The sequence below is a fragment of the Mercurialis annua genome, linkage group LG3 (genome assembly GCF_937616625.2).
Source record: "Mercurialis annua linkage group LG3, ddMerAnnu1.2, whole genome shotgun sequence".
NCBI classification, from domain to species: Eukaryota; Viridiplantae; Streptophyta; class Magnoliopsida; order Malpighiales; family Euphorbiaceae; genus Mercurialis; species Mercurialis annua.
The window spans coordinates 57,113,380-57,141,287 of NC_065572.1; the positions used below are offsets into that span (position 1 = coordinate 57,113,380).

The 27,908-nt window shown below is 34.5% G+C and overlaps 2 protein-coding genes across 2 annotated transcripts; one reads left to right on the forward strand and one right to left on the reverse strand.

The window, feature by feature from the left end:
• The first annotated feature begins 17,011 nt into the window (after positions 1–17,011).
• On the forward strand, positions 17,012–18,665 carry LOC126672004 (berberine bridge enzyme-like 22). The gene has a single exon (XM_050365875.2). It carries the CDS (start codon positions 17,012–17,014, stop codon positions 18,596–18,598), a length of 1,587 nt encoding a protein of 528 aa, XP_050221832.1. The 3' UTR covers positions 18,599–18,665.
• Positions 18,666–19,102: 437 nt separating this feature from the next.
• Positions 19,103–27,900, reverse strand: LOC126672717 (uncharacterized). Its single transcript, XM_050366673.2, has 9 exons — positions 27,522–27,900; positions 27,323–27,437; positions 25,364–26,741; positions 24,928–24,943; positions 23,225–24,762; positions 22,898–23,028; positions 21,945–22,777; positions 21,156–21,268; positions 19,103–19,706 (listed from the first exon to the last, which is right to left on the reverse strand). The coding sequence occupies exons 1-9, from the start codon at positions 27,576–27,578 to the stop codon at positions 19,394–19,396; spliced, it is 4,494 nt and encodes a 1,497-aa protein (XP_050222630.1). The 5' UTR covers positions 27,579–27,900; the 3' UTR covers positions 19,103–19,393.
• Between the last annotated feature and the right edge of the window lie 8 nt (positions 27,901–27,908).

Consider the following 27,908-nt stretch of genomic DNA (forward strand, 5'->3'; position numbering starts at 1 on the left):
TTTGGCTTACTACCAAAATTCACGCAAGTTTCACAACATCACCTCCATCTTCGAGCATCATTTATCTCTCCATTCATCGATCGCAACCGTTTAAACTTAGATAACAGTCTTGGGATTATCTTATCCCAATATCAAACCGATCTAACGGTTTGATCATTAGTTATTAAGGTTTTGCTATATTTTGTTAGTTTCCAGATAGCATCTGAAACATACTCCTTTAATTCACTATCTCCACCTCTTCCTCACCTTGATAATATTTCCATATTATGTTAATCCAAGGTTTATTTATACTATTTAAGTATATTGTTTATTCATTAAATAGTTTAATAATCATTTATTAATGAATACCTTATTTGACACGACTTCACAAAGTCTGTCAGTCGTTAACATAATCAAAGACTCTCTTTATTCAAATCAGAACCGGTAGTGTAACTACTTGGTTCTGAGAATTATTTTCCTTTTTATCATCTTTCTTTTAGTTGATTTGTTGTTGTTTATTGGTTAAGTTCTGAGGTTTACTCCTCTCAGACTTATGAGTTTTGGTTTATCTAATCACTCGTTTGGATTCAAGAGACATGTCTATTACTAAAATCTGTTCTGTCTGTAAGACTGATCTCCAATCCTTTTTAATTAAACACACACGTATGACTTTGTTCACCGACAGTTACTTGGAGTCAAACTAACCGAGTTGTGTTTAATTAGATCCTACTCTCTCTTATCTTAATCGCAATTATCTTCTATTATCTACTCTTGAACTTTTATTTATCATAAAAGTCCATTACTAGACTTATATCGCAGTCTATCTCAGAGTAAGAATGTAAATTCTCACTTCCTACTCTTCTCAATCCTTGTTAATTTTCTGATGTTTCGGAATGAAACATTAGAATCCAGATCTTTATTGTTTATTATGAATAATAAAAATCAAAATATCTTATCTCTACTATCCTTTATCCTACCTTGACTTTATTACAGAGTTTTCGTTCAAGTACGCTTACATTTTAAAACAAATACACGAGGTCAAGTTGTAAGTGATCTTCGAGGGAGCAACAGAAGCATATGAGAATGGAAGTTGGAGAATATAGTTATGGACAAGAAAGTACGAAGTTAGTTGCAGTTCAATGAACTACAATTTGTATTTGGATAGCAATACATATCCGAGTTGCAACGAGTTAGGAATGAGAATATCCTTAAATAAGATGTTCAGGGCATTGTAACCTGAGACACTAATAGTAAGAAAGAGGGGATATAACCTACTAATTAAGCAGTGATTAAGACGTTAGAGATACGCAATTTCTTATTAGCGATTGGTATAACTCGAGTTTAGGAAAACTCAAGCTAAGTAGAAAATAAACAATTTAAGGTCGAATAGATAGAGATAGTGAGTTGATGAAGTGAGTTTCAGATGGTGTCTGAAAACCGACAGGGTGTAGTAAAACCCTGATATCTTTTGATTGAACCGTTGGATCGATTTAATTTTGGAATATTATATTCCTACGATGGTTATCTAAAGATTCGTCATTGCGATCGTTGAACGGAGAGATAGATGATGGTTGTTTTTGAAAGTAACGATGGGAAACTTGCGTGGACAAAAGTGCAAGTGATAAAGTATGAAGTATGGAGTTCAATTAACTTAAGGTTATCAAATGTAAGCTCCATATATATGCAAATTAAATTGAAAAGTGTTGTGAAACACTGGTTTCAAAATGTGAAAATTCTGATAACCGGGCCTTGTGACTAAAAGAAGCTTTGTTTCTACTGATGTGACATTTTTTAGTCAGAACCATTCTTTTCAGTTTCAACAATTAAAAGCGTTATTCCCCTTCCAACTATAGTGACACCATCTCCATTGCCTCCTCTCCCAATTTCAAAACCCTTACAAGTGTATGCCAGGAGAAATGTTGACCAATCTGCTCCTCCCTTACTACCATCACAGTCAATGTATTATGCTGATGATCCTAATGATTTTCCAATTGCTCTTTGTAAAGTTAAACGCACTTGTACCAAATATTCTATAGCTTATGTTGTTACTTTTAAATATCTTGGCCCTATTTTATGTTGTTTTGCTTTGTCTTTGTCATCTATATCTATTCCTAGAAATTATCAACAAGCAGCTCAAGATCCTAATTGGAAACAAGCTATGGATGAGGAAATGGTAACTCTTCTTAGTAGATGTACATGGGACTTAGTACCTCCACCTAAAGGGGTTTCACCAGTTGCATGTCGATGGGTCTTTACTCTCAAGCACAATCCCGATGGCTCTATTGATCGGTACAAAGCCCGACTAGTCACCAAAGGATACACGCAGACACAAGGCATTGATTTCTTTGAAACTTTCTCTCATGTTGCTAGACTAAACTATATTCGTGTTCTTATATATGTTGTAGTCAATCAAGATTGGCCAATGTATCAATTTGATATCAAAAATGCATTTCTCTATGGAGATTTAAATGAGGATGTTTATATGGAGCAACCATCTGGATTTGTTGCTCAGGGGGAGACTCACTCAGTGTGTAAACTAAAAAAGGCTATATATGGACTAAAGCAAAGTCCAAGAGCTTGGTTTGATAAATTCAGTCAAGTCATTTTTGCAGCAATATTTAAGCGAAGTCAGACTGATCATTCTCTATTTGTGAAGCGCATCTCATCCGGAATTGTGATACTTATTGTTTATGTTGATGACATTCTCTTGTCAGGTAGCGATAAAAAAGGCATTGAATAAACCAAAAAGCATCTACAACTTCAATTTGTCATGAAAGATCTTGGTCAGTTAAGATACTTTCTCAGTATTGATATTGCTCGTGCTCAAGAGGGTGTAGTCTTATCTCAAAGAAAATATATGACTGATCTATTACAAGAGGCAGGTGTATTTGGTGCAAAACCAACAAATACTCCAATGGAATCTAATCTAGACTTATGGAGGAAGGATGGGGACTTTGAGGATAATACGCGGTATAGAAGACTTGTTGGGAAGCTTATTGATTTGAATGTTACTAGACATGACATTATGCATGCAGTGGGTTTGATTAGTCAATTTATGGAAAAATCAAAGAAGTGCTATTGGGATGCTGCTTGTAATATTTTGAGGTATATTAAAAAGTCTCTAGGGGAAGGATTGTGGTTCAAAAAGAACAAACATGTAAGGCTAGAAGGCTATTGAGATTCCAACTATGCCGGCGACAAGAATGATAGAAAATCTACATTAGACTATTGTACTTTTGTAGGTGGAAATCTAGTAAGAAGTATATAATAGTGTCCAGATCCATTGTCGAAGCTAAATACCATACAATGGCTCATACCACTTGTGAATTAATTTAGTTGAAGGCTCTTTTGGAAGATTTCGGTATCACCTTTACAGATCCTATTCATATGCGTTGCGATAATCAAGCATCAATTCATATTGCAAATAATCCCGTCTTTCATGAACGGACAAAACATATTGAAGTTTATTGTCATTTTGCGAGAAATGTCGTTACTGGTAAGAAGATTTGTACTTTGTTTTCACCTTTTAAAGAACAGATAGGTGATATGTTTGCAAAGGCACTTAAAAGGAAAGACTTCATCCGATTGAGTGGCAAGCTTCACATGATTGATATCTATGCTCCAGTTTGAGGGGAAGCGTTAGATAATTTCCTTTTCTATAATTTCCTAATTTAGGTCTGTGAATTAGAGCCTAATTGATATGCTAATATATAGATGTATCCGTATATTAATTAGAATAGATTATTTCCTTTTTCTTGGACTCTTGTATGTGTGTGTGTGTGTGTGTGTGTGTGTGTGTGTGTGTGTATATATATATATATATATATATATATATATATATATATATATGTAGAAGTCTATATGTACACTAATTCATAAGATATATACTATCATTTTCTCTCTAAACAACCTTCATAGACAAGCTATAAATGGCGACATGAACTCAATAGACATAATAATATTATTCCATATGGTAGAATATTGAACTTTAATATATTTAAAAACATTGCTAATTGACATACGTTATGTGAATCTGACAAGCTAGTGTTTAATCTAAATGTAGAAGTGAAGACTGCAATAATACGAATGGGATAAATTCTTTAACAGAATAAAATTGGTAATAAAAAAAAGATGTTATGGAAGTGGCTCAGATAAAAACATCGTGAGTGTGTCGGCTAACATTGTAAAGAACATGAAAGTTTCTATTACTGTACTCAACGTGACACAGTTATCAAAGTATCGGTTCGACACTCACACATTAGTATACACACAGACTAGAGGCAAAGAGATAACGGATGAACAAAAAATTGACCCATTGCACCATTTAGATTCCAAACTGCAAACAACAAACATTCAAAGAGTTTGTTATAAAAAAATGTGTTTTTGAATATGAAGAATTAAGAGAGTGTAAGAATAGATGTTATTGTTTATAACATTGAAAAAATGAAAATGAGTATTTATTTATACTCACGGGAAAACAACACTCTTCTAAGCACTTTACACAAAAAGAAAAATACAAAGACAAGTCAGATCGCACCCGCGACTTCTGCTTCTGTTAAAATTCTTCAACGGTCACTTGCAATGTGTTACCATTTAATTGGAGCATTCAAATATATTTGTTGTGGCTTCAATTGTTATGAAGGTCGCGCTCGTGGCAGCTCAAATGTCGCACCCACAATACATCTTCAGAAATCAGGATTTCATACAAATGTAGGGTCGCGCCCGTGATTGATAGCCCGCTCCCGTGACACGGAAATTTCACCCTCGCAAAAACGCTACTGGAACTCAAAGTCTCGATATATGATTTTGCACTTGATGGTTGATAGGAGTATTTTACTCCTACAATTAGGGTCGATTTTACTCGGTTTTTATAACATTTAGTATTAATTTTATACATTATTTGGCAATTTTTATGTTTGATAGTGTTTGTTAGTATTTCAGTGGAAATTAGGTGAAAATCGAGTATTTGGAGCTAATTTATGGTGGATTAAGCGTTGGAGTAAAAGTGTAGCTTGCGGACGAAGGAATTAACGTCGTAAAGAAAAGATTACAAAGTCTCGAACGAAATTTGTGCAGTAAAAGGATGTTCCCGTTTGAAAAACACTATTCTCGAAGGGAACCATGAAGTTTTTGCATGAGTCTCGAACGAGAAAGCCATTCTCGAACGAGACTCAAGAGGAAAAGGTGAAGGTACGTTCGAGAATAGGATGGGCAAACGAGAATTTTCCCTCGGTCAAGGTTTTTTTCGAACGGGAAAGAGATTCACGAACGAGAACCTTGTGATTTTGGCTTAATTCCCGAACGGGAAAGAGAGGTACGAACGAGAAAGAGGTGAAATTTGCCTAATCAGAATTGGACTTGGACTTAATCTCCTTTTACGACTACAACCGAAACTCCTATTTCAAATTCGATTCGTCAATCGACTTAGAAGATTCCAGAGCTTCCTCCACTATATAAAGGCATTGTAATAGCATTAGTTAAAAATCAATAAATAAATTAGACATTAGATTAGAGTAGTTATAATTTAGGATTCATTAAATAGCTTTTTAGTTTAGTTTTTTCCAGCAGTTTATAATTAGTTTCTGCAAGACGATTGTTGAAGATTTCAAGTTTAATCAAGACGATTCTTTCCGAAATTGACAACTCTGGTATTTATTGTTTAATTATGCTTTCTTCTTCATCATCCTTCTTGTTTTTTTCCAGTTTTAATATGAGTAACAAAAACCCTTGTTCGAGGGTTGATATGAACTTATAAATTGGTAATTTACTTGGATTGGATAGATTAGTGTTAATTCGTGTCTTAATTATTAATCTTATTGCTTGGATTAAATTAGCTACTTAGTTCATAATTTTGTGTTTAGTTAACTAATTGAGAGATTGTTAATTAAATAGACATAGATAATTAAGAACTTAGAGAAAAACGCCGTGAGAGCGGGTTGGAATTTAGGTAGTCATTGAGTTTGCTTCATAATTATAATTTGATTATTTAATTCAGTTTTAATATCGTGAGAGCGAGTTAATAATTGATTAGTAAATTAGGTTGTGATTTTATTTGAATCTTTGAGGCTTGAGAGAGCGGGATTCGGTGCATTAGAATAGCTCGATTCGCGATAAAATCACTAAGAAATCCTATTCCATAATTTTACTTATTTATTTGGGATTATCAATCCTTGACCTTTTTAATCTTATTGTTTTAAATCATATTTTATTATTTGTTTTCAGTTTATATTAGTTTAATTAAATTACAAAACCCTATTGATTTTTCTAGCTAGCCGATTAAAGAATATTTGAAATTAGTGATTAAGTCCATTGTCTCTGTGGGATCGATACTTGGTCTTCCAAGTTATATTACTTGCGCGATATCGTACACTTGCGATTATTTGCCAACAAGTTTTTGGCGCTGTTGCCGGGGACAATTGCGTACTTAATAAATTAAGAGTATTATATTCTTGATTGTATTAGCCTTTATTTATTTTTCTTTTTTTTGTTGAATTTTACGTGGGGTGTTCTTGTTTTTGGGTGTGCAGAAAATTTGATATTTGTTGGTTTATCCTCAAAACAATTTTTTGGTGTTCCTATTCTGGAAGAAGTAACGGCATGGAATCAAAATTATATGCGGTACCAAAATTTTCAGTATAATTGTGAAATTTGTGGGGATTTTGGTCATACTCGAGCTGAATGTCATGTACTTTATCCAGATTGGAATGGACATGCCAACAATGTGGGTGATCAATGGCAAGCTAGTGAAACTTATGGTTGGAACGATACTTGGGAGAACTTCAATGAAAATTTGAACTTTAATTCAAGTTATCACCCACATCAAAACGAATGGGATTTCAATTCCAACTTTGACAATGAACCACAACAATCACCGGATTTTCAGCAAAATTGGAATGTGGATATTGACGAATTCATTAAGGAGATGAGAATCGCTTTCCAAAATCAAGCCGCTGTCAACCACCGTCTTGAGACGCAAATTTCTCAATTGGCTATTTTGATTCAAAATAGAGCTCAAGGTGGTCTACCATCTACAACAGAATCAAATCTAAAAGAGCAAGTAAAAGCGATTAAGCTTCGAAGCGGAAAATCACTTGACAATCCTCATGTTACGAAGGTGGTTCAAGTTGACGATGTGCCGATCAATAGTGAGGATGAGATGGCTGAAATTCCATATGTCAATGCTTTAGTTGGACATCATCCAACAAAGGTACATGTAGAGGTCAAAAAAGAACAGTGTGAGGATGGCGAACTTGAAACTCCGATTTTCCACCTAGTTACAACATCCATGAGCTTAAATAATGAAAGTGGAGAGCAATTTGGTATTACGGTACTCTACGAGGAATTTAACAAAGCCTTTGATTTCAAAAATCCATTCTTAGAAGGGTTTGATTCCGAGTATGATGGAAATAATACTAAATATATGAATATGCTTCATACTCCTCATGTTCCCTACTATAGAGTACAAGCATACTCTATATCATCCGAGTTTTATTTGAAGGAGCCAACAAGAAAAAAGAGGAAGAAGATGCTACCAAGACGGCTTCCTCATGTTAGGTTGTATTTTTAGCAACCTTACGCGAAGAGTCAAGCTTTAGACTCTAACTAAAGCGCACTTGGGAGGCAATCCCAAGAGGTATTATTTTCCTTTCATCTTACACTCATGTTTTTTAATTTTTTTTATTTCATTACATTGAGGACATTGCATGAAATAGTGTGAGGATGAGGGAAAACATATCGTTTAGTAAGATTTTTTTTATTGTTTGTTTATTTATGTTTTCTTAGGTTTAGTTTGTTTGTTTTTTTTATTATTATTATGTTGTTTTTCTTGTGTTTTTGTGTTTTAGTAGATTGTATTAGGGTGTTTTAGGATATTCGTATTTATTTCAATGTCTTGTATCACTGTAATCTTTGTCTTGAAAGTATGGAAAAAAAGTGTTAGTTGATTTGGTGTTATATTTAAAATTTGTCAATTTTAGATTTCCCCGAATCGATGAATGTATGAACGCGACTTCTTAATTCGACAATTGATAAGTGATGCTTGCTTAATGACTTAATAATTCGTTGACATAATCCGATGAAATAAGGGTGAATTCAAAATTTAGACATGTTCAAATCGTTGAAACATAATTGAATAACTTGATGCGGATTCATGACATGTCGATTGTTTATTTTTATAGTCGTTTCTATACTTTTGGCATAAGTAGCATAATTTTTGTAGGAATTGAGTTTATGGCATAACACTACACACTTTTGAGAGTTTTGAGCTTAATTTCCTTGTTGTGAGTGTTGATTTCGTGTTTTATTCCTAGAACTTGCTCGGTGTCCGTTTAAAGTTACACGATTGAGTTTTCAACAATTAGATGATTATGGCAATTAGGTATAACCTTTCTTTTAGACCACTTAAATAGACTACCCTTTATCCCCTAGATTACACCAATTTGAGCCTTAAACTTTTTTATTGTTTTTACCATATTTTACCATTTACCGTTCTATGTTTAACCTCTTTTGTTTATCTTATTGACTTGATATATTATTTGTTATGACTATGATGAATATAGGTGATTAATAACTCAAGATTAGTGAAAAGAGAAAGTGAACTACATTGTGCTTAAAAGATAAAGTTACGCCTTGAAAAAGATTGAAAAAAAAAAAGAAGAGATAAAAATTTGCAAGTAATAGCTCAAAAAGAAAAAAAAAATCTGAGATTGCAAAAGGCAATGAGTAAAGCGTAATTCAAAAAGGAAAAGAAAGTTAAAAGTTCACATAAAACGCAAAAGTGGAGTTAGATCAACCTAGAAGTTAATAGTAGTAATAAATAGTATATTAAGTTGATATGTAGCCTTTGATTTATCCTTTTTACCTACCCTTTACCTTAGCTACGTTACAACCTCATTAAAGACCATATGATTTTTGTTGATTACCGAATCAAGTAGCGGAGTCCGGGACTATGAGCAAGCTTATGGTGAGTATACATGTTCTCAATTGTGAGTTTTTCTTTGATATATATCCCTATTTGTTGAAATATTGATGCCATTAGCTTAGTTTTTACTAAATTGTGTTATGATTTGCCTAAGTTAGAAATTGATTATTTTCCATGTCCCCCGAGTGATAGTGAAACTTGAAGTGTGATTCAATTTGACCTTGTATTAATGAGTTAGTAACCTTTGTTATATTGAATTATGTCATAAATTATTATTGTTATTTGATTGCATCATTATTTAGTTGTCGGGTTTAGAAGTTTTGATTGTTCATATTGTTCATAGGTTGGGGGATTTCTTTGATTGATTTATTGTTAAGTTATATGCTAAGGATTTCTAACATATTTTGTAGAGTAAGATTTATTTGGGTTAATTCCTAAAAAAATCACGAACTTTACACGAAGTTTCATTTTAATCATGACCTTTAAAAGTTGCCATTTAAAGGCACGAACTTTCATTTTGTTTCAAATCTATCATTTCAGTGTATTTTTGTTGACTAAATTCTTCAATATACCATTAATGAAAGACCCAAATTATAAATCGACATTAAATCTTATTATCTTTTAGTTAGAGTATATAGGATTAGGAATTTTTGGTTCGATACAATATACCGGATTTTACTTTAGCGATAGATTTGAAACAAAATGAAAGTTCGTGCCTTTAAATGACAACTTTTAAAGTTCATGATTAAAATGAAACTTCGTGTAAAGTTCGTGATTTTTTTAGGAATTAACCCGATTTATTTCTTGCTTGAGGACAAGCAAAGATTAAGTGTGAGGAGGTTTGATAGGAGTATTTTACTCCTACAATTAGGGTCAATTTTACTCGGTTTTTATAACATTTAGTATTAATTTTATACATTATTTGGAATTTTTATGTTTGATAGTGTTTGTTAGTGTTTCAGTGGAAATTAGGTAAAAATCGAGTATTTGGAGCTAATTTATGGTGGATTAAGCGTTGCAGTAAAAGCGTAGCTTGCGGACGAAGGAATTAACGTCGTAAAGAAAATATTACAAAGTCTCGAACGAAATTTGTGCAGTAAAAGGATGTTCCCGTTCGAAAAACACTATTCTCGAAGGGAACCATGAAGTTTTTTGCATGAGTCTCGAACGAGAAAGCCATTCTCGAACGAGACTCAAGAGGAAAAGGTGAAGGTACGTTCGAGAATAGGATGGGCAAACGAGAATTTTCCCTCGGTCAAGGTTTTTTTCGAACGGGAAAGAGATTCACGAACGAGAACCTTGTGATTTTGGCTTAATTCCCGAACGGGAAAGAGAGGTACGAACGAGAAAGAGGTGAAATTTGCCTAATCAGAATTGGACTTGGACTTAATCTCCTTTTACGACTACAACCGAAACTCCTATTTCAAATTCGATTCGTCAATCGACTTAGAAGATTCCAGAGCTTCCTCCACTATATAAAGGCATTGTAATAGCATTAGTTAAAAATCAATAAATAAATTAGACATTAGATTAGAGTAGTTATAATTTAGGTTTCATTAAATAGCTTTTTAGTTTAGTTTTTTCCAGCAGTTTATAAGTAGTTTATAATTAGTTTCTGCAAGACGATTGTTGAAGATTTCAAGTTTAATCAAGACGATTCTTTCCGAAATTGACAACTCTGGTATTTATTGTTTAATTATGCTTTCTTCTTCATCATCCTTCTTGTTTTGTTCCAGTTTTAATATGAGTAACTAAAGCCCTTGTTCGAGGGTTGATATGAACTTATAAATTGGTAATTACTTGGATTGGATGGATTAGTGTTAATTCGTGTCTTAATTATTAATCTTATTGCTTGGATTAAATTAGCTACTTAGTTCATGATTTTGTGTTTAGTTAACTAATTGAGAGATTGTTAATTAAATAGACATAGATAATTTAGAACTTAGAGAAAAACGCCGTGAGAGCGGGTTGGAATTTAGATAGTCATTGAGTTTGCTTCATAATTATAATTTGATTATTTAATTCAGTTTTAATATCGTGAGAGCGAGTTAATAATTGATTAGTTAATTAGGTTGTGATTTTATTTGAATCTTTGAGGCTTGAGAGAGCAGGATTCGGTGCATTAGAATAGCTCGATTCGCGATAAAATCACTAAGAAATCCTATTCCGTAATTTTACTTATTTATTTGGGATTATCAGTCCTTGAGCTTTTTAATCTTATTGTTTTAAATCATATTTTATTATTTGTTTTCAGTTTATATTAGTTTAATTAAATTACAAAACCCTATTGATTTTTCTAGCTAGCCGATTAAAGAATATTTGAAATTAGTGATTAAGTCCATTGTCTCTGTGGGATCGATACTTGGTCTTCCAAGTTATATTACTTGCGCGATATCGTACACTTGCGATTATTTGCCAACAATGGTTCCCAAAGATGCCTTGAGTGTTCCATTAAAATCATATACACTTATGAAGATGATTAGAACATTCATAGTTGATTATCAAAGTCAAAATAAAGGAATTCGAAAGGACAAAGGTCCAAAAGTTAGAACGATAATTAATGTTCAACATAATTTTCAAATACACATGTCTGATATCTCAATATATAAAACTAAAGTTATGTAGATTATTGACTATGATGTAAGATTGGATATTGCACTTGTGATGACTGCTCATTGGGTTGATCGAGCAGATTTTTTTGTCGACTAAATGAAAATTAAAGGACATGCTACGTGTGAGCGGAGCGGGGTTCAGGGGCCGCTCGCCCAAGGCTTGTGGCTGACTTCTCGATCTGGAACTGAATTTTGAAAATTGGAGTCGCCGCCTAGTTCAACTAGGAAATGCCTTTTAATCGACTAGGTAACCTTACTCGCTTATGGGTAAGATTACCGTACATCGGACCAAAGACTAGGGTTCGTGGACTTCCTGAGACTCATGTGGTTGGCTTATTTTTTTCCGGATTTATTTACTAGACACATTCGTTTTAATCTCATCTCAACAGTATATGCAGTTCATAGCATATGAAAGCTGGAAATAAACAGGTATGGTGATTAACACGTTGGACGCACATATGACTCGATCTGGACTGGACATGTAAAGCAAGTAGCAAGTATTCCTAAGCATACATATAACCTTAGAGGTTTCTAACAAGTAGCAAAGTCTGGCCAGTCTGGATTGATTACATGCACAAAGCCTAAAACCGGATGTCTAAATGAGATTGATTTTATTACGTGATCTTGAATAACCTATACAACTATTACTATTTTTTTGTGGTAGTACTAAGATGTCTAAGTGACTAGATTAAATTGCATTATATGGATAATTTATGTGATTAGTCCTTTAACCGGCTAATATTTAATTTGCATGCTTTTAGAAACCGATAAACATTATCGACTGGCCCATGTACAGCTGGTATACATACAAGGTTAGAGATACTTTTAAACCTCGGTGACTTTTTGAGTGTCTGACACTGGCGCGGGTTGGTCAGAATTGACTCTCGGTCAGGACACGGAAATTGTCCATCTCGTCAATACAGTTCAGTCGATTTGAAACGCGGTTGATTCCGAGTTCTAGTGAACCCGGAATCTGCTCTAGAAGTTGTTGGGTTTGCGGGCCTCGAGCTTGTGGGCCCGGTGTATATTTTATGTTACATCAATGGAATTCGGTGTCCGTTTTACATCGGGTCTGGCCCATTATAATACAGAAAATTGAACTACATTAAATTTCCTTCGTGTGGGTTCAAACCGGGTCTAATTCGGCCCGAACGAGTCCGAAAATACGTCTGGAAGTTTGGAGCGAATTTGGGAGGATCTGTGAGAAAATTTGGGTGCGACGAACACGGCGCTGGTGTGACTGCCGGCGCCAGTAGGTTGGGGTTGCGGCGTCGCCACTTTGTTCTGGAGGCACCACCGGTTACAGCGGCGGCGGCGTTGCGAGCAGCAAGTTCGGGGATTTGTTTTTTGGTCTGTTCTCACACGTTTCAGCTCCGTTTTTTGTGCAAAAACGGTCAAAACGCATAAAATTTAATAAGGAATTCAAATTTTGCAATAAAAGAGTGTTTAAACATGATTTGATCATCAAAAATATGGATTTACAACACTAGCTTTTTCTATGCAAAAAAGCTTAAAACACATTAAACATGCATCTTAAGAGCTATAATTAACTGGGTTTCTGGATTTCAATATACTAAACACATTAAATCAGTTATTAACATGATTATTCATCGATTTCATGGCAATTTGATAAAATATTGAATTTAACTAAACATGGCAATTTTCATGGCAAAATCAACAATAAGCTAAAATATGAAATTTTAAGCAACTGAATTCAACATGCATGAATATAAAAAATCAATAAAGAGAGGGTCCTCATAAGTACCGTTCTAAGTTTTAGGCTCGTTTGCTGGCGAATTGGATGCGGAATCCAGTTTCGAGTCTTTGCAGGGCTGTGTTCCTGGAGAATCAAAGGGTTATATAGGTGTTTTAGGACAAGATTGATGTGCAATTTGTGTGTGTGTGCGCGCACGCTATAGTGTTTGGCCAAATTAGGGTTTTTATGGGGGAGGGGATCGAATTTCTATGTTAGAGTTTATGTGTTTCTGGTCCGACCCCTGACTTAGTGAGTTAACAGTAGTATTTATAGGGGAATGGGTGACCTAGGGTTATCTTAGAGTTTTCTAGGGTTTGAATTTCTGAGGGCATGAAGTATTAGGTATAGCTTTAAACTCTATTTAATTAATTAAATTTGTATTATGGCTTGATGACTAAGTAAAAAGGTGCTAAAAGTGCGTTTTGGTGCTTGAAAGTGATAAAAAGGCTAAAACCTTATGAGTTTGGTTATGGTCAATTTTGGTCCGCAAAACTTGCAAATTGACCCATAAACTTTTAAAATATTGCAATTAGTCCAATTTCTAAACTTTGAATACTATCTCTTTGGATTTTTATAGGCTATTTGCGGCTAAATACGTTTTGATCCTCCAAGTTTACAGCTATGTGCAGATTTCGCTCGCTTAGATTCCAACAAGCAAATCGATAGCTCACCACTCGGGCAGATTTTTCTGGAAATCATCATTGGACGCTTCAGCCCCTTATCACTTTTTAACTGTCCGAAAAATAGGTGTCTAAACTACGACTGCAACATTTATTCTGATTTAATCATTATATGTTAATAATAACTTCTGTTTCAGGTATGAATTTTAGAGCTAATAAAAAATTTAAAGTTTCGTATTATTTTGATTGATACACGTGAAGATAGTTAATCTTCACGGTCAGTTCGGTCAATTTCAAAATATTTTTGGAGTTTATGTGGTTTTCTTTATAATCTTTTGAAATAAGTCCATTTTGGACTTAAAATGAAGAATGTGGAACAACATTAATCACAATTTTATTAGAAAATTGAAGTTAAAGCGGAGATTGTTAGTAATAATAACTAAAAATTTATTAGATTAGGTTTCTTGACATATTTAGAGTTAGGATAATTTTATTATTATTTATCAATTAGAAAGTATAATCGAATTATGATTATTACTTATAAATTTATATAGACAATTTTTCTCACTATATAATACCTATATGCCATATGGCTTAAGACAGTATGATAGATGCGTGAGATGTGAGGCATTTATGTTGTTCCAAATCTTTTTTGTGTTAATTTTTGTAAAACGTTAAAACAATTATGAATTGGGTTATGTAAAAACAAGGCAAAACCCATGCTAAGGCCCTCATACTATACCATTTTTATTCCGGAAGCCCCTACTCCAAACTTGCTCACATTCGAGTCCCTGTACTTTGCAAAGTCGAATTTTAACACCCTTATTTGGACGGAATTTGGCAAGTGTGCCTCACTCGCTGTTATGTGAGAGTGTAAAATAAAATCGCCTGGTTTTTTTAACTTTTCACCCTTATAAACTAATGGATAAAATATACATAAAATATAAGGACCTCTAACTTAATTTTTCCCTTTCTTCCTCACCTCATCTTCTTCACCTGTAAATTTCCACTTCAACACAATACTATTTATTTCATCTTTATCCCAACAAAATCTTAATTCCTATAATTCACTCTGTTTTAATAAAACCCATTTTAAATCTTCTTTTATAATCTCAAAACCCGGTAACCATTTATGAAACCCTCTCATGTGTTCTGTACATCAATGAATAAAGATCTGTTTCTGATTTCTTCATCTGAAAATCAGATTTAATTCTTATTTTATTGAGACAGAAGAAAAAAATTGGAAGTCAAGCTTATTTCTTCACATGTAATCATTATCATTCATTCAAGAAATCTCAAACATCATAGCTCCAATCCCCAACAAACTTTAATGTTGTAGTGCAAAAACTTGAAACCTAATACTACTGCGTATTTATAATTATGGTGTAAAAATAAACAAAAGAAAGTTGGAGTTGAAACAGACCAAACAACTCCAAAAAAAAAACGGATTCAAAAGAAATGTCGAAATGAGCTTATCATATGTGGTAATTTTAAAAATCGACCAAGAACACATTCAGACATTTCAATTTTGAATTTTGGTTAACGATTCTGGTTGCGGAAAGGAGAACAACGATAGATGGGTTCAAGAAAGGAGAAGCAGTTGGCGATGGATGGGTCTATGAAAGAAAAACGACGTCTATTAAAATCTCAGAGTTTGTTAATTAAAATTGGGAGAGAAGATGATGGTCAAATGATAGTTTTGCCATCAAACTTATTTAATTTTACAGTTTTTCTATTAAGTTATAATTTTATATGAGATAAGTCTTTAAAATTGATGCCACGTAGACCTCAACATATGGAAAGAAATGCCATGTCATATTTTTCTGTTAACTAACGGAGAGTGAGGCACACTTGCCAAATTCCGTCCAATTAAGGGTGTTAAAATTCGATTTTGCAAAGTACAGGGACTCGTACGTGAGCAAGTTTGGAGTAGGGGTTTTCGGAATAAAAATGGTATAGTACGAGGACCTTAGCATGGGTTTTGCCTAAAAACAAATCACAAACTTTACACGTTTTCTCATTTTAATCATGAAATTTAAATTTTCTCATTTTCATACACGAACTACCACTCTTTCCTAAATTCATACACGGTGTTAAAGTGGCACTTATTCATTGGTGTAAAATGATCTCCGCCTCAGTGAATTACACCAATAGAGACGTGACACCTCAGCATTATGCATGAATTTGAAAAAAAAATGGTAGTTCGTGCATAAAAATGAAAAAATTTAAAGTGAATGATTAAAATGAGAAAATATATAAAGTTCGTTAGTTTTTATGACACTGCCTCTTATGAATTTTACGTTTCAAGGATATATTTACTAAAAAAGTTTTTTATTTGGTGGTTTTCCACCAATCTGTACTCCTTTTGATAGTTAGTGGATGTTTTAATTTTTTCGTCCATAACTATAAATTTAATTGTTGAACTATGTAATTTTCTTGTGTTATTTATTTTACTATATTATTATTTATTTGATTAAATTTATAATTATGGACGAAAAAATTGATAAGAGGAAAGGCAGAGGTGACAATTGGTAAAAGCTATTTCTTCTGAAGAAAAATGATGCCGAATGAAATAAAACGACAACATGCATATAGACTCGTACAAACTTTAATCTCCGTTTGCTTTATTGTAATTATCGCTTTCTTTTGTTTACAGCCGTCCATGCAAATCACATTTCAACTCATTAGAAACTACTGATATTTATAATGCACCAATGATTGGTGGTGTGATACATTAATATGATTTCATTTAAAATAATATATATGAAAAGGAAACATAAATGTCTAAGAAATTATATAATGTACTTTTTATTAACTAATAAATAAATAACTGTAAAATTTTAATTTAACTAATAGATATATTAAACAAAACATTTTATGCTCATTTCCCTTCTTAATAAATAAATTTATAAGAAAAATCAAGTGGATGTGTTTGTTTCCCAATTTTAATTAATAAATAAATAATCATAATATTTTGATTTAATTTATTAGATAGATAGAATAATTAAGTAAATCTTTGACAAAAAAAAAAATCAAGTAAATATCCATATCATCAGCCCTATTTATATGTATATTTTAAATATCTTATTGCTATTTGCTAAGCCAACATCTGGAAAGAGATACAATGAAGCACACTATTATAGCATTTTTTGTGTTGCTTATAATTTCATGTGCAAATTGTGGTCAAATCCATGAAAATTTTATTGAGTGCATGTCAACTCAATTCAATGCCTATACTAAATCTTTTGATATCATCTTCACTCCTGATTCTCCTCTTTATTCATCTCTATTGCGATCAACTCAGCAAAATTTGAGATGGGTAAACTCCACCAGATCAAATAATAAGCCTCTTCTCATCATCACACCATTCCATGAATCTGAAATCCAAGCATCCATACTTTGCAGTCAAAAGCTTGGCTTACAAGTTAGGGTTAGAAGTGGTGGCCATGACTATGAAGGCTTATCTTATCAGTGTCGGACACCATTTCTCATTATCGATCTCTTTAATCTTCGAGCGATAGAAGTTGATCTCGAAGATGAAACAGCTTGGGTGCAGTCTGGAGCGACCCTGGGTGAACTTTACTATGCTATTAGCAAGAAAAGTAGAGTTCATGGATTCCCAGCAGGGTTGTGCCCTACTGTTGGAGTTGGCGGACATATCAGTGGAGGAGGGTTCGGCACCATGGTTAGGAAATATGGGCTTGCAGCTGATAACGTTGTTGATGCTTACTTGATTGATGTTAATGGAAGAATCCTCGACAGAGAAACAATGGGAGAAGACGTGTTTTGGGCTATCAGAGGAGGTGGTGGAGCAAGTTTTGGAGTGATTCTATCCTGGAAAATAACTCTGGTTAAAGTTCCGTCGAAAGTGACTGTTTTCTCCGTTCCGAAAACAGTAGAACAAGGTGGTATCGAGCTTATCCATAAATGGCAACACATTGCGGATAAACTAAATGAAGATCTCTTCATCAGAGTCATCATTCAAAACATTGTAGGTGATAAGACAACAAAACCAGACACATTTCAAATCATATTCAACTCGCTATTTCTCGGCGGAGCCGATATATTACTAATGATGGTCAGTTCGAGTTTCCCCGAGTTGGGGCTGAAAGGTGAAGATTGTACAGAAATGAGTTGGATTGAATCTGCTGTCTATTTTGCAGGATACCCAACAGGAAGTCCTATAGAGGTCTTACTTGACAAGACACAGTTGTACATAGCAAGCTTCAAAGCGAAATCCGACTTTGTGACAGAACCTATACCTGAAGGCGGACTCCAAGGAATCCGAAAGAGATTGCTAGAAGAACAGATAGGATTCGTGATAATGGACCCTTACGGTGGAAGAATGAATGAAATTTCAGAATCAGAAATTGCCTTCCCACATCGGAAAGGTAATTTGTATAACATACAGTACATGGTGAAGTGGGCAGAGAATGTAGACAGGGAAACAAAGAGGCATGTGAAGTGGATCAGATCCTTACATAGGTACATGGAGCCCTATGTTTCCAAGTCTCCAAGGGCTGCCTATCTTAACTACAGGGACCTTGACTTAGGTACCAATAAAGATGCTAATGCAAGCTACCTGGAGGCGAGAGTTTGGGGTTTGAAATACTTCAAAGGAAATTTCAAGAGGTTAGTCCAAGTGAAAAGAAAGGTTGATCCCGACAACTTTTTCAGGAACGAGCAGAGTATTCCCTCGCAATTTTCATAGATGAAAATGGAAACAAGAAAAGCTTGGCTCTAACATAGCAAACACAAGAACCAGCAAACTGAAAATTCAGAACAAAGATGTTTTCTTGTTCCTCTTTAATTTGAGTACAGTGCAATGCTTTCCAGCAACAACTCTATCCAGCTCCCAATTCTTTTCGCTCTTTCTCAACACTTCTAGCACGCCTTACCATAAATTTATTGCTTATAGCATCTCCCTTCTGTAGGGAAATATTATTTCTTGATACCTTCACGTAAGAAAAGGGTCTCGGTCGATACTATTAACAACTAAGCTAACACAAAAAGGGTCTCCTTAACATCCAAAACTGCATCAGTTAACCTACTTTGCCTTCAAAAAAATCTTTGTATATCAGCTAACCTGACTACTCGATAGTCCAGAACATACATTTAACAAGAAAAGATAAACATGTGAGTAGCTAAAATTTTGACTAATAAATGCCCTGGCCCAGCGACAAAGATAGAAAAACAAACAAGAGAAACGAACCCCTTCAGAAATTAGTTGATATACTAATTGATGCATATGTTAGGTTGAAAAGATAACTACAAAAGACGATGGAAAAAGTTTACAAAATTGTGTAATGATAGAAAAAATTTACAAGTTGAGCAATGATACGAGAGCTTATCTCAAAATTGCCCTCTAGTTGCTCTTAATCTCCCTACTCCGATAGCAGAAAATCCATCAATTGGAAAACTCCAAACAGTTGGTTCCTGATTCACTCTATAATAACTTCCGGCTGATGTGAATATCTAGCTAAAGATCAAAAAAACATGGTCTGGTTCAGCTTGAAGTTACAGCAGTAGACTGTAAGAGACTACATGCCAAGGTTTGTTGCTCCTTACTCAGAACCAAGAACCACTTTCTTATAAGATCAACAACATACACAAATTGACTTGCAAATTCTGGAAGATCCAAAGTACTGTTGACTGCGTCGTCAAAGTCAAGACACAGAAGCCCCAGTAAAGAAGTGATAGTAGCAATTTGAACGGGAAGAGATGATGTCATAGTGTTATTGCGCCAAAGGAAACCACATAATTTAGATTTAAAAATCTCAACTTCCTTGTCCTTGCAACCACGACTAGCAACTCCAAGCCTGAATAATAGTTTACAATGAAGTTAAATCATCTACTAATTTGCAAAAGAGAGTAACATGGCTAAACAAAAAAACTACAAATTTTGATAATGAGATAAGACCTTAAAATCAATAAAATATACAAAGAGTTAAGAGACACACCGAAAGCAAATTTCGTTTTAACTACAAGATACAGAAACAAATTTGAGATTAGCTTATATTGTCCATACTTTACATATATGATGAAATCAATAGTTCTTAACCACTAGTGCCCACTGCAAAAGCTACTACAACATTATGTTTCTGTGGATTGTAAATATTAGCCGGTATAAACAGTGAAATCAGGAATGGGCTCTCCCCTGTATACAGATCAATAGGCCAATGATGGATAACCACATGCATGTGTATAGGTCAATGACAGTAAACCACATGCACATAACGATCCTGAATCCTAGGTACAACATTGAGCGTTTGAAGAATCAAAAAAAAGGAAAAGAAAAAAGGATCATCAGGATCAGTATTCAACATCAGATGAGGAAAGTCTTCAATTAACAAAACATAGTTTCCCGATTCATCATGTCTCGGGTATTATAAAAGATAACAGTCCAATATATTTAACCTACTAAAAGTGACTCCGAAGAGTTGAATGATAGATCATAATCCCCTACTTGTGTAAATTACATCAAACAATTGAAGCCCAAAATTGGAGTAATCTCCAAAAAAGATGGAACAATACCTATGGCTTCCTAAATCACCTCTAATATTTTTAGATGTTCCACAACTCCACAAGCAGCCATAATCTGAAAGGCTTTGCTCACTCTAAAATCATCAGACATTCAAGGGCACCCATTCCCAATTATATGCACTATACCCAATCATCATGTACTTTTTTCCTCATTTTCTTCTGGTTTAAAATTTACATACAAGACACCTAGATTTATAATTTCCACCTATCTAAGCCCACCAATAACATCAGCCAACATCAGCTAGACTCTCATTTGTTCAAATGTATCTATTTTAGTTCAAAACCGGAATGATTCTGATATACGAGGAAACTTTAAATGTATTACAATGCTATTTCTACTAGTCCACTAAGTTCTTTCATAGGCTGCACATGTCAGATAAGTAATTTCATTTAGTTCAATTATACAAATGAAGTTTATTTTCATGACTTTTGGCCAATTGTACATATCATCACCAAAATTACATATGGAAAGTTGATGTTCATAAGATTTACCCAGCATGCACCACTTTGTTTAAATGGTTTTATCAATAAAGGGATGTCATAGGAACTGTAGAACAAGTGAAAAAGATAGATTAATCCATATAGTGTTCAGGCAACAGATAAGAACATCAAAAATAAAGCTCCCAAAGAATAGAACATGGATAATCTAAAGAGGCAAAACAAAGAAAGAACTCAGAGAAACCAAACGTTACGCATCACATACAATTGGTCACGAAAACACATACCTCCCAATCTGACCTATAAGAAGAACCACAGCAACAACAGAGTCTTCTAATAACGGTCTTCCTAGAAATTCCAGTAACACCGGTATAACATTGCCACATATCCACTCCCAGCTCTGATTAAGCACATAAAAAACACAAAGTGTCAGCTTAAGGCTTAAGCCACGAGTTAAAAAGAAACAGAAAAAGAGAACAATTTTATAGGCTTCTTAGATTTACTTTGAAGAAAACAAATGAATGCAATTCCTTAAAGTTTGGTACAACATGCACTAGCAAATATATTACTTTGAAGTTTGAACTAGTTAGCTTCTAAATGAAATGATTTTACGTCAGCCATACAACCTTCTTCAAACTTCAATACAATGTTTCTACCATTAACCTGGCCCTTTTAGAGTACATAATCAAAATTATTAGTAGAAGAGAACTATATCTTACAACCCCAACCGACTATCAAGGTTCTTGAAACTAAAGTATTTCGTTAGCATATTAAATGCGAACCTCAAAATATAGACTATGTTGACAGAGCCATGATTACTGAATCCTTAAATAAACATAGTAAACAACAACTGCATAAATCTTTGGTTATCCGAGACAACAAAAAATTTACCAACCAACTTGACTGCTGAAGGTGTAGGATCATATAAGGAGGATCTATAAGAATAATCTCATAAAGAAAAACATCTACAAACCATTCCAGGACCATAAGCATACTCCAGAACTATGAGAGAACTGTAATAAGATTTTTAAAAAGGGATAAAATAAAATTTAATTAACCAAAATTGAGTCACATACCATGTAGCCAGCAACCAGTTCCACCAACGACAGGACATCACTGAGATCAAATGAAGTTTCACTACAGGCAGAGCTTGCATGACTAGAAGATGCTGCGCACTTATCTAAACCATCAGAGTTCACACCATGTGCACCAAATATTTGTTCATGACTTGAACTCTGACTAGCATTATCCTCATGAGGGACGACATGGGAATTTGATAAACTAACTGATTCCATCAGATGTTGATGTGTGGTTACTGGAAGAGCATAACTATGAAGCTTTTCCAAGAGCAATGTTATAACTGTATCCACCGACTCTGCACCAAAGGGACATTTAGCGAAGAGGTGGAGCTTACTTCTAACCTTATGAGAAGGTGAAAGGCAAGAAGCTGAAGCATCATATGAATTCTCCCCCTCAAGAAGAACTACTATTGATTTCAACACAGTCATTATCAAACTGTGCTCCTTCGATGAGAAAAACTTATCACCGGCCAGGTAAGAAAAAATATGAAGGATGGTTAATAAAACAACAGCATCATATTTACAACTCCGCAATAGATTGTAAGAAGCCTCACAAAGAAACTCAATGTGGTCTGTTGCTGCACATACTGATGCTAAAATGGTGCTCCCTGCCACCAATTGGTCAGCTGAAGCTGGTTTGGAGGATAAATTAATATACATGCCATCTATGCAGATATTCATCCTTAAATCACATCCACTCAATGTTTCAGAAGATGCATTAGAGTGCACCATCAATCTTCCATTAACAAGAAAATCTTCAATGAGACCAACCACTTCATCCCAAGAACACAACTGTGCCAACAAACTTCTTGCCTCAACATCAGACACCACTAGAAAAAAGAAATAAATTAAGTTTAATAAACAAACCAGAACATGAAAAATATAAACTTTAAGGAAAAGACAGCTTTTATAACAAGACAGAATGCTTGAACATGTCCAGATGAACATACCTTCATTAAATTGGCAACCATAGGAATCTAGGCAAAGGAAAAAATCCTTATCTGCAAAACTTTCAGATCTCAACGAAGTACACCAAGAAAAATTTAGCAGCAACAATGTAAAGAAAGCACATGCCTTCTCCCTGTAAAAAGTAAAAGAAAATGCTGAGTTTCATCCTTTTGAAACACAGAAAGCCAATTTAAAAGCTATTTGTGGACTAAAGAAATGTAATTCCCTTAAAATATAAAACTAATAGTTTTAAGGAAAAAGAATCATTAAACTTCACAAACGGTTGGTATCATATACACCACTTCAAGCATATGGAAATTATTACTTACTTGAGTAAAAGTTTCTCTTCCATTTTAAGAGTATGCAAGATCTTTTGCACCGTGCATTCTCTTTCAGTATCCAAAGAGCAGCGGATCCAACAAGTTCTTGTGGCAGAAAAAATTCTAGAAACAGTCTTACAGTCAGTAACATTAGAAAACACCACGCAAAATGCAGGAATATTGTCCTGTGCACAGCAAAGTTTGTTTCCAGATTTAATGTTTAAGGACTTCAGGCCTTCAATACTAGAACATGGTGTGATTAGCGTCTCAACGACTCCAGAATCCCTAGTCTGTCTGTCAGAAATTCCTGCATCAAGTGAGTCAACAAATCCTTCGTCTCCATGTAGTAGTTCAATACAGGCAGTTCCTGAGGCATTGCATCCCAAGTTGTTGGAAATGATTCCAAAATCATAACTGTAAGAAGGAACCACAACTTCCTTCTCATTGGATATTCTTCCATTGAAGCTACTGACTACTTTTGACTTACTAATATCAAACTCAATACAAATTTCTAACTCAGGAAGAGTAGGGGACAAAGGCATTTCCACTGCTCTTCTGTAACATTCCTCATCTGCAATATTATCCAAGTCTAGCAATTTCATATAATCCCCATTTTCTACATCCTCAACCCTTTTCATAATTTCAACATCACTTCCCCAAGAATCCTTTAATCCCTTGAGGGATTCCTGTGGGATGCCCAAGGAAGATATGGTAGGAGATGAGCCAAGTCTGCGCACATTTAAATCACCATTGATATGATTTTCCAATTGTGTAGTATTCTCCAGCTCATTAATGGTGAATAATTGTTGTGTTCTTGCCCTTTTATCACAAAAACCCTTCAGCGTCTCGTGACCCTCCTCAAATTTGTTATATACATCACCTTGCACACATGCTTCCGCATATTTTGATTCTTCTACCAGTTTGTTTTTTTCCTTGTTTAACATACCATGCAAGAGATAAAGTTTTTCTTCCATCTGCATCTGCAACTTCTTACCCTCTGAACATAAAATTTTAACAGATTGAACTGCGTCAAGAGCACCATTAAACTTTCTGGCATGTCCGTTAATTTTCCCAAGGGCATAAATTCTTTGAGGACTTCTAACACTATTTTCAGCCGCTACAGCAAGATTTTCATTGCCCTGTATTCTGGTCACTTCACCAGACACGCAAGAAGTTGTTTGTCCATCATTTTCCTGTACCCATTTCTCTGATGTGATGGAAACAAAAGCACCCTTTTCCTGTGAGCCGGACAACTGACCATCAGAAAATGATACTATACTGGAATTCATTGCAGAAGAGCCTACAAGCAGAGGCTCCAATTTAGAATCAATACCTGAAATAGATGCATTACAACTCCCTCCAGATAAAGGGAGTTGCAGAACAGTACTTTCCCTGATAGGGTCAGAGGCAGCCATAGGCATGCAGCTAGACTTTACAAGTTTTTTTTCAGGTTGAGCATACATTGGAAATGGTTCTAAATCAGAGAATTTACTCTTCAACTTTGAACTTCTCATGTTTTCTGCCTGTAGAGTGCATCGAAACACCAGTTATCTAACTAAAAAAGGAAGCCAGGGAAGTTTGGATGATGTAGAAAGACACAAACTATGAAAACTATCAAATTCCAAGCCAAGAGATGAAATGACGATCTAAGATTAAAGTTCCATAAGTAGACAGCAGAGTATAAAATTATTATCAAATGCAAGTTGAAGCACGAAGCATAAAATGCAGCTATTGCAATGTGGAACTAGAAATAGCAGAAGGTGGATAAAAGATTCAAAGGCTATGATTGTACAACATCCTATTATGCGTACGAGCTTAAGATACTACACCAAATGAATGAGTTGCATCTCTCCATATATATTTTACTAAATGTGCAACATTAGTATCCCAAACAATAGATGATTGTAGGCATTAACATGAAAGACAAAAAGAGGGAAAGGAGAATAATCTGTGATCCAGGAAGCATTTTGAAGCCAAAGAAATCATGAAAATGACGGAAAAAACAAAGAGAGAGACTGCGCGAGTTAAATAGAGGAGAGCTTGTGTTTCTCATCCTTAAGGTGAAGAGGGGTTTTCAAACCACAATTGCAATTAATACATTTCGACCGCAGAGAATCCTGAAACTACTCACAAAAAGAGAAGAAAAACTAAGAGCAATTATATGCTCTATGACCTAGATAAATTATATGCTTCTGCAGCTCCTCAACTTTATGTCTGCTTTCCTCAAGCTGACAAGACAGCTGATCAGCACGAGATTTTTCTTCCATTGCCATCTTCCTGTTTTCTTCCACAAGCTTTTTTTTCTGTTCTGCTTCTACCATTCTTATTTCTGAAGCTTTTTTCTCTAATATTGCCTTCTGTTTTCTATCCTCAAATCTTTTCATTTCTTCCTCATGTATCTTATGTTTTTCTCTTTCTAACTCTTTAATTGTCTTTTCAAGCTGTAGTATCTCAGACTTCAACTTTACTTTTGTTTCATTACCCTCTTTCCTCAAGGCCCCCAACTGAATCCAATAGTTCTTAGCCTTCTTCCGTTCAATATCAGCATTCTTCTTTTCTTCATCAACTTTCTCCTTTTCCAATTTCACACATTGCCATGCTTCATTGGCACTCTTCTTCTCTTCTTCAGCATTCTTCTTCATACAATCTGCCTTTTCTTTCTCTTTTTCAAGAAGCACTTTGAGATGACTGATCTGTTTTTCCCCTTCAGAAATAGAATCTTGGAAAAGCTTTCCCTCCCTCATTTTTTCTTGGATATCTAAACTTTCTTTTTGTGGTACGAATGAGATTTTTGTATTCATTGTGGGAGCCTTACTTTGATCACATGTATATTCAGAATTCAAATTTCTGGAGGACATAATGTTAATTTTATCCTTCTGTAATTCCTCAATCTTTTGTCTAGCATCCTCCAGCTTCTGAGAAAGATTATCAGCACGACTTTTTACTTCCATGAATTTCTTCTCATTTGCTTCCACGAGCCTCCTTTGCTCCTCTGCTTTAACCATCTCTGAATCAGCACTTTTGCTCTCTTTGGTCACTTTATGCTTTTCTGCTTCTATCTGTTTGACTGCCTCCTCAAACTTATTCGTCTCAAAAACCAACTTTGACTTGGCTTCCTCAGCTTCTTTCCTAAATGCCTCCAACTGAAAACGATATTCTTCAGCCTTCTTCTCTCGAATAAAAGCAAGCTTCCTCTCTTCATCAGCCTTAACCTTTTCAGGTTTCATAAGTTTCAGCGCTTCAGAAGCACTTTTTTCTTCTGCCTCAGCACTCTTCTTTTCAGAATCAGCCCTTGTTTTCTCCTTCTCAAGAAGTGCTTTAAGCCGCACAATTTCCTTTTCTGCTTTAGAAATATTATCCTTCAGAAGCTTCAATTTCTTATTTTCATCTTCGACATCTGCACTGCCTACCTGTTTTAAAGAAGATAGTTCTAACTTCAAAGCAGAAACCTCATTCTCTAAAGTAACTCTAGCTGCCAAGTCTTTCTCTTTCACAGTTGCTGCTTGCACCTGTTCTTCCTCATGAGCTACAGAAAAAACAGTGAAACATTATACAATATCATAAGATATAAAAGAAAAAGAAAACAAATGTCTGTCCATATCGTCATATGCCATTCGGTCCTTGTACCTGAATAAAGTGGTTCTCTTTCTAGCAAACCTATAGTATACTATGTTTATTACTTACAAGGTTAACTCCGACTTCATCACAAGTAAAGCATAAGTAGATATGGTATTCAAATACTTCCTTCGTCCCGTTTAACGTTTAAGAAGGGACATATCTCATTTCTGTATATCTCATCTAAAAAGCCCATATCATGGTTTTTGTGCCATTTTATAGGGAATTCCTTTTATACCCCTTTTTCTTTCTAAAATTAATGATTATTACTCTGTACACAAATTACAAGACCACCACTAATAGAGTTAAAATAAAAAAATAATATTATTTTCTTTTTAATCTACGTGCAAAAGGCAGTTGTCCCTTCTTAAACGGAAGGGAATGTGTCGCGTTGAAGTGGTTTTGCAACTTTCTAACGTGTAAATCCAATTATAAGTGTTATTTATCTAACATGTCTGATTTGCAAAATTAAACTTAAAAAACTAATTTCACCTTTCTTCAAAGCGAGATTCTCAGCTTGAATCTTATCAGCTTGTTCATTAAGAATTTGCACAGCTTGTCGTAAATGTTTCCGTCCAGCTTCCAGCCTCGAACATTTCTCCCTCCACTGTTTAAAAATCCAATCAATATGTAAATAAGTATGTTAAACGGAAAATTCAAAATTATAAACGGAAATTCAAATAGAGCGTACCACTTGACAGCATTGATTATTTGCAGCCGATTGCTTGACCGAAACATCTTCTGCCATTTCTAACGTTATCGATTAAGCTTTAGCACAATTCTTGATTCAATAATGCAGCTGATAGACAAACCCTAACCTGTTTTTTCTCATAAACCCTAATCTTTGTTCACTCTTCACAGTAATCTGTGTAACCAAGGTTTTGGCTACAAGGAGGCAATTTTTATCCGACTCTTCAACTCTACCCGACTTAAAGTCATAATTGGTAGAAGGTAAAAACAAACCCCTGAACTTTTTCAGAGAGTACAAGACAGCCTTTAAATTTAATTTTGGTACAAATCGACTCTTGAACTTGTAAAATTGAACAAAAAGCCCTTCCGTCCAAAATCTAAATTAACT